The sequence below is a fragment of the Abramis brama genome (genome assembly GCF_963993115.1).
Source record: "Abramis brama genome assembly, chromosome: 3".
In the NCBI taxonomy this organism is placed as follows: Eukaryota; Metazoa; Chordata; class Actinopteri; order Cypriniformes; family Leuciscidae; genus Abramis; species Abramis brama.
In genome coordinates this window covers 42,997,640-43,011,853 of record NC_139965.1, presented here as the reverse complement: position 1 = coordinate 43,011,853, position 14,214 = coordinate 42,997,640, and the positions used below count along the sequence as shown (strand labels likewise).

General features: G+C 34.7%; 2 protein-coding genes across 2 annotated transcripts in view; both read right to left on the bottom strand.

Annotated features, from left to right (window-relative positions):
* Positions 1 to 14,214, bottom strand: part of pcxb (pyruvate carboxylase b) — a 426,983-nt gene that overhangs the window by 109,227 nt on the left and 303,542 nt on the right. The gene's annotated exons all lie outside the window — the stretch shown is intronic.
* Positions 6,077 to 10,457, bottom strand: LOC311079919 (uncharacterized protein; the record flags this gene model as incomplete). Its single annotated transcript, XM_084109641.1, has 4 exons — positions 10,350 to 10,457; positions 7,013 to 7,456; positions 6,437 to 6,655; positions 6,077 to 6,289 (listed from the first exon to the last, which is right to left on the bottom strand). Exons 1-4 carry the CDS (start codon positions 10,434 to 10,436, stop codon positions 6,077 to 6,079), a joined length of 963 nt encoding a protein of 320 aa, XP_083965767.1. The 5' UTR covers positions 10,437 to 10,457.

Sequence of the window (14,214 nt, the reverse complement as noted above, 5' to 3'; positions counted from 1 at the left end):
TATGAGTTTAGAGTTCATTAGTTTAAATTAAATGGGTGAGAGTTATGTTATAAGTTATGTATGTTAGTTTAAAGTTTAACTTAGCTTGAAGTTTAAATTAGTTTAAAATAATTTGAAGTTTAAATTAGTTTAAAATAGTTTGAAGTTTAAAGTTGTTTAAAGCTTAAAGTTGTTCAAAGTTTGAAGTAGTTTAAAAGAACTTCTTTAAAAGAAGAAGAAAGTTGCTAGAAAGAAAGAAAGAAAGATTAGTTAGAAAGAAAGATAGATTAATTAGAAAGAAAGATGGATTAGTTAGATAGAAAGAAAGAAAGTTTAGTTAGAAAGAAAGAAAGAAAGAAAGAAAGAAAAAGATTAGTTAGAAAGAAAGAAAGACAGAAAGAAAGAAAGATTAGTTAGAAAGAAAGAAAGAAAGAAAGAAAGAAAGAAAGACAGAAAGAAAGATTAGTTAGAAAGAAAGAAAGAAAGAAAGATTAGTTAGAAAGAAAGAAAGAAAGAAAGAAAGAAAGAAAGAAAGAAAAAGATTAGTAAGAAAGAAAGAAAGAAAGAAAGAAAGAAAGAAAGAAAGAAAAAGATTAGTAAGAAAGAAAGAAAGAAAGAAAGAAAGAAAGAAAGAAAAAGATTAGTTAGAAAGAAAGAAAGACAGAAAGAAAGAAAGATTAGTTAGAAAGAAAGAAAGAAAGAAAGAAAGAAAGAAAAAGATTAGTAAGAAAGAAAGAAAGAAAGAAAGAAAGATTAGTTAGAAAGAAAGAAAGAAAGAAAGAAAGAAAGAAAGAAAGAAAGAAAGAGAAAGATTAGTTTCTCATTAGATTAGATTAGCTCATATAGTATATAGAACGGCAGTTTGGTTTAGTCTTCAAGGTATTTTGATTTGAATTTTCGTCGGTTTGAATTTTTTAGAACTCCCCAATGTAAGTCAATGGGAGTTTTTGAATGAGTTTTTTCGAGTTTTGATCGTCATTTTTAGGAAAACCGTAAGTCCGATCAGTCTGAAAAGATATAGCACACTTGGTCAGAACAGTTTGAGTGTCTGAGCCGAGTTTGGAGTATGTAGAGTGAAAGCTCTAGGAGGAGTTTGATATAGAAATTTTTAGTCTCAGAAGAATAATAATAATAATAATAATAATAATAAGTTTAAATAGGATTTCAGTAAATTGGCTCTCCAAGCCAACTTAATAATAATAATAATAAGTTTAAATAGGATTTCAGTAAATTGGCTCTCCAAGCCAACTTAATAATAATAAGTTTAAATAGGATTTCAGTAAGTTGGCTCTCCAAGCCAACTTAATAATAATAACTAGATTAAAAAGTTCGTCGAGACAAACTTTAAGTTGGCTTGAGAAAGCCGGACCAGAAAGTTTGAAGAAGTTTGAAGTTTAAATTAGTTTGAAGTTTAAAGTAGTTTGAAGTTTAAAGTAGTTTGAAGTTTAAAGTAGTTTGAAGTTTAAAGTAGTTTAAATTAGTTTGAAGTTTAAAGTATTTTAAAGTATTTTAAAGTAGTTTAAAGTAGTTTAAAGTTTAAAGTAGTTTAAAGTAGTTTGAAGTTTAAATTAGTTTGAAGTTTAAATTAGTTTAAAGTTCAAAGTAGCTGAAATGGATTAATGTGATAGATAGATAGATAGATAGATAGATAGATAGATAGATAGATAACTCTCACTCGCACATGCACTCACTCACACACAACACACACTAACTTGCTTAACATTCACTCAGACGAACGCGCACACACACACTTAGAGTTTTTGAGTTTAGCGTTTAGAGTTTATACGTTTAAATGAAGTACATTTTGCAGTTTAAATTAGTTTAAAGTTTAAATTAGTTTGAAGACACACACACACGCACAGACATGTCCCATTTTCTTCTGAAAAACATTTGCTAGACACAGTTTGATGCATTGCTAGACACAATTGCCCTGCTCCCTCCAAAATGGACAAAACTGCATATTTGACAAGGGTAAAATAATAAAATAATAATCCCCTACAACAATCAACATTAATCTATTACAACTGTCACTATTGAAGTAAAATGTGAAAATAAATGGAAAGTGATGCGGCATTACAGTTAAGATGATCACGTGTCATGCAAAGATTACTTTTCAGCGTTGAGCATTACAACCAATCACACACGTTTCTGTTGAGCTCATCACGCAATAACCAATCAGCTTAATTTAGATTAGTTACCGGTGGAAAAAAAACCCCTGCGGATTCGCGGGAGTTTTGCTGTTTTCAACACCATGTGCTCCTCACCTCAGTCAGTCAGACTTGGAATTATGTCGTGGGAAAGAGCATATACGATGTAAGTAAGGTATTAATTTATAATCCTTTTGTTTTTCATGCTAAAATAACAATGTCTTGATTTTCAAATGCGTAAAAAGCTAAACTAATTCATTAACTGTTCTTGATTTGTGATACACAAAAACTTTTACTGTAAAAAGACACAATAGAGTTGATGAAATCAGTGTCAAAATTAATCTTTGCAATGCTGATGAAAAACCGATGTAGCATCGGAAAATAGCATCGTTTAATGCAGCTCAAAGGCGAATTAGTAATGATTAAATAGACTATAAATTAGCCCTGTTTTCAACATTCCTGATGCTTTCAAATCTTTACATTTTCTGTACGGGTGTGTGTAATTTATGTGATGTTAGGCTACTCCATATTTGAAAACGCACTCTAAAACGCCATAGAAAAATCTCGAGGGAACCAGTGGGGCGAGAAGTGTGGTTTTGACCTACATGGACCACGCCGTCCTGAGTCGCAGAAAACACCAGATCACGATGTGATCAAACAAGTAGGCTACACCATTCGCTTTGAAACAAGTTTTAAACACTCTCGATAGGATTAATATGTTTTAATGTTAAGTTTATTTGTATTTATTTTTTGTTCATTATGAAGCTATCGCGGTGCAGATTCGACTGTGGCAGTCTAGTTAATGGGGAAACGCTACCCTTTAAATGCATGACAAATGTACGAGTCTGGACAAGAAAGTTTGAAGACTTTTAAATTAGTTTGAAGTTAAGGATTGAACAAATAGTTTAAATCTCTCTTTATGGCAAAAACTCGTAATAATACGAACATTAGGCTATATTGTAAGAACAACTTATGTGGGGATGGACGCGCGTTGTAACAGTAACAGGTAAAGAGGAAAGAGGAGGAAATTAAATTGCTACATTTGAGACACAATTGCCCTGCTCCCTCCAAAATGGACAAAAATGCATATTCTATCCCCCTACACAATCCAAATGAATTTATTGCGATTGTCACTTTTGAAGTGAAATGTGGAAATAAATAAAAAGTGTTCCACCATTACAGTAACCGTTATGCTCCAGCAAGATTACTTTTAATTATACTTTTTTTTTCCAGCTTGAGAATTACAACCAATCACACACGACTCTGTTGATCTAATGATGCAATGCTCAATCAGATGAGTTTAGATTAGTTATCGATGAAGAAAAAAAACCTGCGGATTCGCGGGATTTTTTGCCGCTCACCTCAGACAGACATTAATCGATGTTGGATTATGTTTCGATTGTGCAAAACGAATCAACGTTGAAATCGTGACGTTGTTTCTTTGTTGATTTCGTGACGTTGTTTCACCGTCTCTTCTTTCAATATGGGTGAATAAAGATTGTATGTCGACGTTGAACCAGTGTTGAATTATGCTTTGGTTTTGCTAATTGAATCAACGTTGATATCGTGACGTTGTTTCACCGTCTTACCTTTCATCATGGGATAATAACATTGTACATTCAATTACAACCTAGTTTGCAGTTGGAACATGAGTCATGACAATGCTGACTGAATTTGTGATTAACTGTACACTAAAATATTGTTAACTATCAAATTACTTGCAGCAATGGCTTAATTAAACACATTTAATACAAAATATAACACATGCTCAAGATTGTAAAACAAGTTTTATTCTGAAAAAACAAGTCTAAAAATACTTTCTAAAACAGATGAAAAACATCTCAAACTTTAAATTGCAGCATTTTCGAAGTAATGTTAAAAACCTGTAAAGCAAGTGTAAATAATGTTTATAATTTAATGTTTAATATTAAATGTATATAATTTAATAATGTTCAATAATTTAATAATGTTCAATTGTATTGTATTGATTATTTGCTAGGCACAATTATTTCAATGCTCACCCTTTGAACATTTGAACATTATTTCAATAACATGTTCTACACAATTATTTTTAATTGATTGACAGCCCTAATTTATATGCAATTAAAATGAGATTAATTTCGATTAATTAATTACAAAGCCTCTAATTAATTAGATTTTTTTATTTTTTTATCGAGTCCCGGCCCTATTTTTAATTTATATAGTGCCTTTCCCAAGCTCAAGAACGCTTCACAATAACAGTAAAGAAAAAACAATCAGTTCATACATAAATGGACAGTAGACATTTGCCCAGTCCGATAAATTATCGATTGCAGTGGCATATCACATTACATTTTAGTTATATGAGAGTTATAATGTTATTATTATTTTGACTATTTTTTTTTATTTAGATTTGCTTTTTCTTTATTTGAAAGTATATTGGGCTGGATTAATGAAAATCTTAAGAAGTTAAGAAAATTCTTAAGATAAATTCTAAGAATGTTCCTTAGTGCAATTCTTGAAAATTCTTAGGTGATCAGATATTTTCTTTAAAAAAATCTTAATTTTGATTTCCTTATGAAAATGACAGGCTATCTTGTTACTTGATTTAAAATATCATACAAATAGGCGTTTAAAAGGGGAATGAGGTACAATAGGATGTTATCCATGCTCAAATAAGGGTATGAATCCTGTTTGAACCAATGTAAATGGTTAGTAATAATAAAAATAAATAATAATTATTATTGTGAAACATGTTCTTTCTATCAATTCTTTATCGTTAAAGCATGTTTTAGTAGATTGTGCTGGTTTTAACCTGTGAGAAACATTTTAACAAAGTTAAACCTAATATGTTTTTAGTTTTTAATAGTATTTTTTTTTTTTTTTTTAACCATGAATATTATTTCCTTAAAATAAAACAAATAATGAATATAACAAACAATGATGATTGTGGGTTTTTTTTTCAGTGCGCTTGTTTTTCTGCCCCATTAAGATCTGCTCTGGATCTTTAAAACCTTTTTCCTTTCAGAACCAGAGTCATGCAAAGAGGACCTACAAACACAGGAATAAATTGCTGTCCTCGCCACTCGTCCAGCATGGTGATGGGCAAAGAGCCTCCTGTGCCCTTGCCCTTCCCTCTTCCAGCAGAGTAAGTGGAGCACTTTTAAATATTTGCTTATGTGGGTCCCAGACAAATACACTCATGCCAATATTTAAAAGACAGTGTAATTATTACATATGTAATCCATCCTCAAATGCGGCCTCTTCTACCCTTGGATGAGGGCCGGCTATAAAAAAGGCTTATTTGTTCCAGGAATCCAAGAAAATGTAAGTACTTATTTTTATTTCTTAATCAGATAAATTAGGAGTTTTTTAGCAAATATATTATTAAAAAAAAATTCTCACCATGAATTTATCCACAAAGACATGGCGTTTAAACTAACAGTGATGATTGTGATTTATTTCAGTTTTACTGCCCCATTAAGCGCTGCTCTGGACACTCTGTTTTGAGATGAGAGTAAATGGAGAAGTACAAAAACATAGCAAGAAACCATAGCATTAAATTATAACAGGAACATTTATTTGAACAACTAAAATATATGTAAAATTGAACTTCCAAAACATGGCATAAAAAAGGCAAATAAACCAAAAATGTAAGGAATAGTTTACTCAAATTCTTCAAGAATTTACTCATCTATAAATTGATACAAAGTAACAAACCTATATTTCTTTCTTTCTTTTGCTGAAACAGAAAATAATATATTTTAAGGAATGACAGTACCTAGACAGTTGCTAGTCCCCATTGACTTCCATAGTATAGAAAAAAAAATACTATGGAAGGCAACAAGGACCACATAATGTCAGGTTACAAGCATTCCTTAAAATATCTTATTTTGTGTTCCAGCAAAAGAAAGAAAGAACTATAGGTTTGTACCAATTTAAGGATGAGTAAATACTTGCAGAATTTTCATTCACTTTTTGCTGAACTTCACCACTTTAAAATTTAAGTGGTCAATAATTAAAGTCATGGGCAGCTCGCCAAGCAGCTCTTTGCTGCCACCCATGTACAAATTTGATGGCATTCTGTACTCTCCGTAATCGGAATCGAGGAGGATGAACATGTCCGCCTCCTCTGACAGTCCGATTACCTCCACCTCAACGGTCTTCACTGCTCTCTCTGAGACCTGCAAAGTGAAATGTGGAATCTTTACATTTATGTAAGTTGCATTGCAGTCTATGGGGGACAGGTTTATGATAAATTTTTATGTGCATAAATTGACATGATTTTAATTTTCATTTAATCCCTTTTAGGTATCTTAACAACAATGTACCTTGATTGTTGTATATGAGGTGGAGTTCATCTTTGACCTCCCATTGGGCCAGACATTTGGCTTTAGGTGTGTGGCCTCAATGTAGTCCCCCATCCTCATATCTACGAGGGCTTCATCCCGCCACAGCGACACCTCAACAAGTTTCCCGCCAGTCATCAAATGAAGGTCTAGGATGGGGACTTCACCTCCCTTGACTGCTGTCATGCGGACCACTTGTAACTACAAAGAGGGAGAGAGAGAGATTTTCGCTTCTAAGGTGAGTAAATGATGACAGAATTTTCATATTTTGATGAACTGTCTTTTTTAAAAGAAAGCGAGGCTTAATAGGTAAAGATGCACATCTTTAAAAGATGTTTACACAGGACAAAAAAAAAAACAGTGAAGCTTATAGTAATCAGCCCTGTGGAATCACATCCTGTTCACACATGATCTCTAACTGGTGATTTGCCAATAATTTACCAATAATTTACCAGTATAAGACTGTATGTGTTAAACATGTTGTCTTAGATAACATTATAATAATTAAATAAAGAACTCAACGCGTATATCATTCATAAGTATGACATTTTTACTCACCCTCTCCACATAGCCACCAAGGGTGACATATCCATTTGTGAATATGTCACTGTCATCCCCACTTTTAAATGTTGAAGATGGGCAAAGAGCCTCCTCTGCTCTTGCCCTTGCGTCTTCTGGTAGATTAATTGGTGCCGTTTTGAATTTGCTTGACGCCGAACCCAAGAAAATGCACTCATGGCCGAACTTGAGCGAGAGCGAGTAATTTTTTATTACAAATGTCCCACCCTGCTCAAATTCGGCCTCTTCTCCACTTTTGGGTGCTAAATACACTTTAGCACCTCCAGTGCTGAGTGCACTTGTTGTCGTCGTCTTTGTGGCTGTGATTATTACTTCGCCACCTTCCTGCTGGGCAAAGGCTGTACCCCTGTGGACAGTCCTGTTTGCCACACAGATGCACCTCATTGGTGCGGGCCGGCTGTAAGGGCTATTAGTTTGAGTCATCTGTGGGTAAAATAATAATACTTATGAATGTTGTTCATTTTATTTTCACAAAACATGCAAAACTAAATATCACATCAATAGCACACTGAATATTTATAACAATCACATCAGGTTTTATTTTCGCTAACAAATATTAGGCTCTTTTCCTCCATCAGACTCAAATGATTAGTGTTGCTAAACCTGTAGCTGATTTCTAGTCCAGATTTAGATTTTTAACAAATGAATTCAGCATCTCGCTCATTAAAATAGTGTAAAAGAGGCTCTTGTCAAATGAACTATCAATTAGCTTGTCATGACTTTATTAAACTCAGATTTAAGTTTGTAAAATAAATAGCCTTGCTACCTGTTATAGTGTTACACTTCCTATACTGTTGAAAAATGAACCTTTCTAACAGGAAGGTAAAATCCTGTCAGAAGTGGCCCTCTCGTTACTTTGAGTGATAACATGATACTTATTGATGTCAGCTACCGGTATATAGATATAAATATAAATTACACATTTCACTAGTGAATATATTATCATGTTGTAAGGATTAACTTTAAAGTAAAAGTCTGCACTTATGGCATATGAATGTCAGGTATCATGAAAATCATTTTATTTTAGCTTGGCATCAGGGAATTTTTAGATATGCACTTATTTGAATTTTTCCCTCCCTTTGTCACAGGTGTGTCATTGGTAGTTGGCAGCAGTATGTGCTGACACTCCAGAGAGTAAGAAAGGATAAGGTAAAGAAATTACTTCTGACAGGAAAGTGTATTTTCTAAAACACTCCTTAGCCAGTGTTCTTCAACCCTGCTCCTGAAGGACCCCCAACACTGCATGCTTTCTTTGTCTCCCTAATCAAACACACCTGATTCAATTCATCAGCTCATTATCACATGGGTTAATGAGCTGATGAGTTGAGTCATGTGTGTTTGATTAGGGAGACAAAGAAAACGTGCAGTGTTGGGGGTCCTTCAGGAGCAGGGTTGAAGCACACTGCCTTAGACTAAATGCAAATCGAGGCACCAATCACAAACGCTGAGGTGATTTACAAAGGGAATGGGCTGTGAATAAACCTTCCCCCACTCTGTTACAACTGAGAAGGGTCTGGTGTCAACCAGGCTATTTTATTACTGTCATTTCTTAATAAATTATTTCAAATTACACTTGTAATGTAAAAAAAGTTAAATTACTTCAGAAAATACACTTTCCTGTCAGGAACACAGACTAAATCCTGTCAAAATGTTTTTTATTACTGTCATTTCTTCATAACCAACTGATGCCGCTCAAATGCAATTGGATAGACCTAAAACCAATCAGAGCGATAGTCATCGTGACAACACGATGACGATCGCTCTGATTGGTTTTAGGTCTATCCAATTGCATTTGAGCGGCATCCGTTGGTGACGCCCCTTTGGAAATGGGCTGTGAATAAACCTTCCCCCACTCTGTTACAACTGAGAAGGTCTGGTGTCAACCAGGCTATTTTATGACTGTCATTTCTTCATAACTTATTTCAAATTACACTCGTAATGTAAAAAAAGTAAAAAAAATACTTCAGAAAATACACTTTCCTGTCAGGAACACAGACTAAATCCTGTCAAAATGTTTTTTATTACTGTCATTTCTATATAACCTATTTCAAATTACACTTGTAATGTAAAAAAAGTTAAAAAATTACTTCAGAAAATACACTTTCCTGTCAGGAACACAGACTAAATCCTGTCAAAATGTTTATTACTGTCATTTCTATATAACCTGTTTCAAATTACACTCGTAATGTAAAAAAAAGTTAAAAAAATACTTCAGAAAATACACTTTCCTGTCAGGAACACAGACTAAATCCTGTCAAAATGTTTATTACTGTCATTTCTATATAACCTATTTCAAATTACACTTGTAATGTAAAAAAAGTTAAAAAATTACTTCAGAAAATACACTTTCCTGTCAGGAACAGACTAAATCCTGTCAAAATGTTTTTTATTACTGTCATTTCTTCATAACCAACTGATGCCGCTCAAATGCAATTGGATAGACCTAAAACCAATCAGAGCGATAGTCATTGTGACAACACGATGACGATCGCTCTGATTGGTTTTAGGTCTATCCAATTGCATTTGAGCGGCATCCGTTGGTGACGCCCCTTTGGAAATGGGCTGTGAATAAACCTTCCCCCACTCTGTTACAACTGAGAAGGTCTGGTGTCAACCAGGCTATTTTATGACTGTCATTTCTTAATAAATTATTTCAAATTACACTTGTAATGTAAAAAAAGTTAAATTACTTCAGAAAATACACTTTCCTGTCAGGAACACAGACTAAATCCTGTCAAAATGTTTTTTATTACTGTCATTTCTATATAACCTATTTCAAATTACACTTGTAATGTAAAAAAAGTTAAAAAATTACTTCAGAAAATACACTTTCCTGTCAGGAACACAGACTAAATCCTGTCAAAATGTTTATTACTGTCATTTCTATATAACCTATTTCAAATTACACTCGTAATGTAAAAAAAGTTAAAAAATTACTTCAGAAAATACACTTTCCTGTCAGGAACACAGACTAAATCCTGTCAAAATGTTTATTACTGTCATTTCTATATAACCTATTTCAAATTACACTCGTAATGTAAAAAAAGTAAAAAAAATACTTCAGAAAATACACTTTCCTGTCAGAAACACAGACTAAATCCTGTCAAAATGTTTTTTATTACTGTCATTCCTATATAACCTATTTCAAATTACACTCGTAATGTAAAAAAAGTAAAAACAAAAATACTTAAGAAAATACAATTTCCTGTCAGGAACACCTAAGACTAAATCCTCATTAATGGTAAAAAAAATACACAACCTCTGTTCTCTGTTCTGCCTGTCTTGACAGTTTATATAGAAGTAAAAAGCGACTCACCTTAGAAACTTGTTGCCGAGTTGTGAAGTATAGAGGGGGTCCGGGGGTCTTATACTTGGCAGCAGTCCAATCAAAAGGTATCGCCATGCCACATGATGACAAAGCAGATTTTTTTTTGTGTGTGTAGACATGCATTTGTGCAACACATGAGATTGTGTGTGTGAGAACCCCTGGAGAACACCATTAGAGGATCGGGACACCCAGGGGTGTAATTTGTGGGGGGGTTGGGGGGGAGATAACCCCCCCAATATTTAAATCTATGCATTACAACCCCCCTGATATTACAACCCCCCTGATACCCCCCTGATCACATGAAAAGGAGGCATACCCAAACTTCAACCCCCCCCCAATGTTCAAACCAAATCTACGCCCTTGGGGGGACACCCTTCGGTCTTGCACCCCTTAGCGGAAACGCGCATTGAGGGTCCCCGGGCAGAAGTGCGGATATTGGGACAGGGACAGACAGGGGGAATGAGAGGGACAGTGAGTGTGTAATTGGCTAGTTGCACATGGCTGCCATGTTGGAGTTCCAAAATCTCCAAAATGGCCAAATGCTCTCCCTAATATAGTGAAATATGACAAACAACTAGTGAGGACATTGTAGTGGTCCTCATTAGTTGAAAATTCTTATAAATGGGTGTTTATTGCATATGTTTGGTAGGTTAAGTAATAAGAGTTTCATTTGACTGTTATATAATGTTAATTATATTTTCTATGAATATAGTGAAAAAGCTGACTGTGGACCATAGACTGTAAAAAAATATGGACGTAGTGTCCGTGACGTCACCCGTAGGTTTCTGGAGAGCATTTTTGAAGCCTAAAGTGGGCGGAGCCGTCCGTCGCCATCTTGGCCTTGCGTCACAAAATAGGCAAACAGTGCGTGAGTGGAGCTGAGGAGCCTGGCCATAGATATGAGCCTGGCTATCTGAAATCACCTAGCTCGACGTGATCGAGTTAGCTGATGATGTAAAGCCAATTAAAAGTTCCTGTTTTTGCCCTTCGAAATATTATAATAGTTAAAATACATGGCTACAAGTGAGACTGTGTATTACTTCGAGAGTGTTTGTGTGTGACAGTGATTTATGTGCATACATGTCAGTCACTCTTTCATGGTCCGTCAGCGCGGAATCGCTCAAGTTCATAGAGAGCTTATTCAGTCCATTTTAAATTTGATTTCGGCCGCCTCTCAAATGGGTTAAACCGTTAAACCATAGATATATTGCCTTTGAAGTGCAAGTAACGTTAAATGCGCTAGAAAATCCGCGCTCATTCATGGATGTGCATTTATTGCATGAACGGAGAAAGCGCCGACGCCTGCATGATTTCATCTAACGGTACATAAGCATATAATCCATCTGTTCCGTGAGAGCAGAACGAACGAGCCTTTATTGACGTTTTAAATTTGAAAACCCCAAAAAGCAACGAAATTGTCAGACATCCATTAGTGCCTGTTCACAGAGGAAAACAACTGAAATACAGCGCTGGTTGTTCTCTCAAACGATACTCGACGACAACGACTGAATCCAAAGACGTGGGCTTTGTACCCAAGTATTAAATTGTATGAAATAATCCCGAAAAAAAGCACAAACACTGCAGAGAAGGCAAGTTCAGCAGCTAACATTTGCTGAGGTGAAGTGACGGCTAGTAACAGCAAACAAACGGCTAGCATTGACATCAGCGGGAATCCACCTGTCACTCAAGTGGCCACACCCTTAAATTTAAATATTAATCAACTAAACGGATGAGTTATAAAAAAATTCACCCCCCTCACAGTTGTTATGAAGGGCAAAATTAGCTGTATAGACCAAAGCCACAGAGAGAACCAGGCTGTAAACATGTTTTTTTCTGCTGTAAAGTTGGTAATTTTAACATGAGGGAGATACAGATTTGACTCACTTCTGCAGCCAGGCCAAGCGGCCAGTTAATGAATTGCAGTTTAACTCACTTCCGTGTTGGTTTCAAGAGAGAGACGGGGAGGTTGCCGCTTGCTGTGGACACATTGTATTGCCATCTTACCAAACAGACAAAGCATGTGAAAAAAAGGTAGAAGTATTAGAATTCATTGTACATTCTATCTTGATTAACAAGATCATGCAGCTAACAAAGCGAATTTGTCTTGGTGTTTTGTTTTTCTACAGTACATGGGATGCCTAATGGAATGATTTTTATTTTTATTAATTTATGTTGCACTTTTTTTTTTTAATGAATTGTACTTATTATAATGTATTTAATAAAATAATTGTATTTATTATGTTTTGAACTTGTTTTTAATCAACCAGTTATGTTAATGCATATGAATTCATAAATAAAATTCATTCATCATATGCTAGAATGAAGTGTATTTATTTTAATGGATGTGTAAGGCTCACACTAGTTCAGCCCAAGGTGGGCATCCGAGTAGCGAGGAAGGTCATCACGTGTTCAGTGTTTTCTCATGGCAAAGTATTTTGGGTTAAATGCAATACATTTTCTCATATATATATATCTCTCTTTAATTCATCTAACTCCATAAATGTAAATGTTTTGAGGATATCTGTGCATCACTAAATGTGAGCGAATGTTTGACTATTTTAACTCTTAAATGAACATATAATGTCAAAGTCAGTTAGAATAATCAAGGTCATTAGGTGAGACTTTCATCTCAGAGCAAGAAATTAATTTCTTAGCAAGGTTGTTTTATCGAGCAGTGGTCACTCTTCAACCAGTGTTTCATATCTTACAGATGAATTGAAATTAACTTTTGTTTTTCAGTAAAATAATTATTGTTTTAAATAATTGAATGATTAATTTACTCACTTGATTATCATTGTTTAGTTATGTTATATCTATTTAAATGTTTATAAAAGGAGGGGGTAAATTAATGGACAAACAAATGCTCAGTAATGTAATTTTAAAAATTAAATTAAATGACCGTTATCAGCTCTTCAGCACGTGATTAATTATAACCAATGAGACTGCTGGAACTTTGCAGCTAATAACCTGTCACTCATTCAACTGAAATCATCTGTTTCTGTCAACAGTCAATCAACAGCTGTCATCTTCTGTCAGGTAAGCGTTTGGAATTTGAGAAATATCTCACAATTGTCTTTTAAAATTCGTAATAAAAATAGTGGTGAATTAATTTATTTTATTGTTTTAAAAATACACCCATTTTAGCCTGATTATGAGCATTACTCGTTGCTGTTAAAAGCAACCGGCCAAATAGCCCCTTATCCTCTGAGGAAATGTATCTTTAAATTTTAAATCTAATACCTAACCAACCTAAACATTCTTATCTCATTACGTATGATTAATGAATGGTGGAGGGCCGTCCATAATGACAAGTCACCACACTGGTAAACTGTTAAAAGTTAGGCCCCGATCACACAGAACGTGCAGTGAGCTTCGTTTATGTTGCTAGGCAACCACCGAAACAGCTGTCCTGTCAGTCAAGTCAACGTCAAATCAGCCTTTTATTTACTTTCTGTTAACATTGTGGTAGTTGCGGTTCGTGAAGTCGTTAAGCCTGCCATTGTTGTTATAGAGCTAAACATTGACCCACAAATTGATTTTATAGAGAGTTTTAAGTCTGGGACCAAGCCAACAAAACGTTTTTAAAACGGCCAAGAAGGCAAAACATTCTCTGAAAGCATCAAACTATCAAGCTCGCTCTAGCCGTTCGCCAGTAAGGTAAACGTTTCTATGGTAACAGCGAGTTGGACTAATCAGAGACGTTGCTGCTCCGCTTAGGATTGTGGGTAGTGTAGTTTCCCCCCTCCCCATAAGATCGCGGATAAAAGATGTTTTTCTTAAAACAAGGTTGATTTCATACGAATAGCTTCTACAGGAGCAAAAACATTAGTTTCACAACCTCATAGCTCGTGGT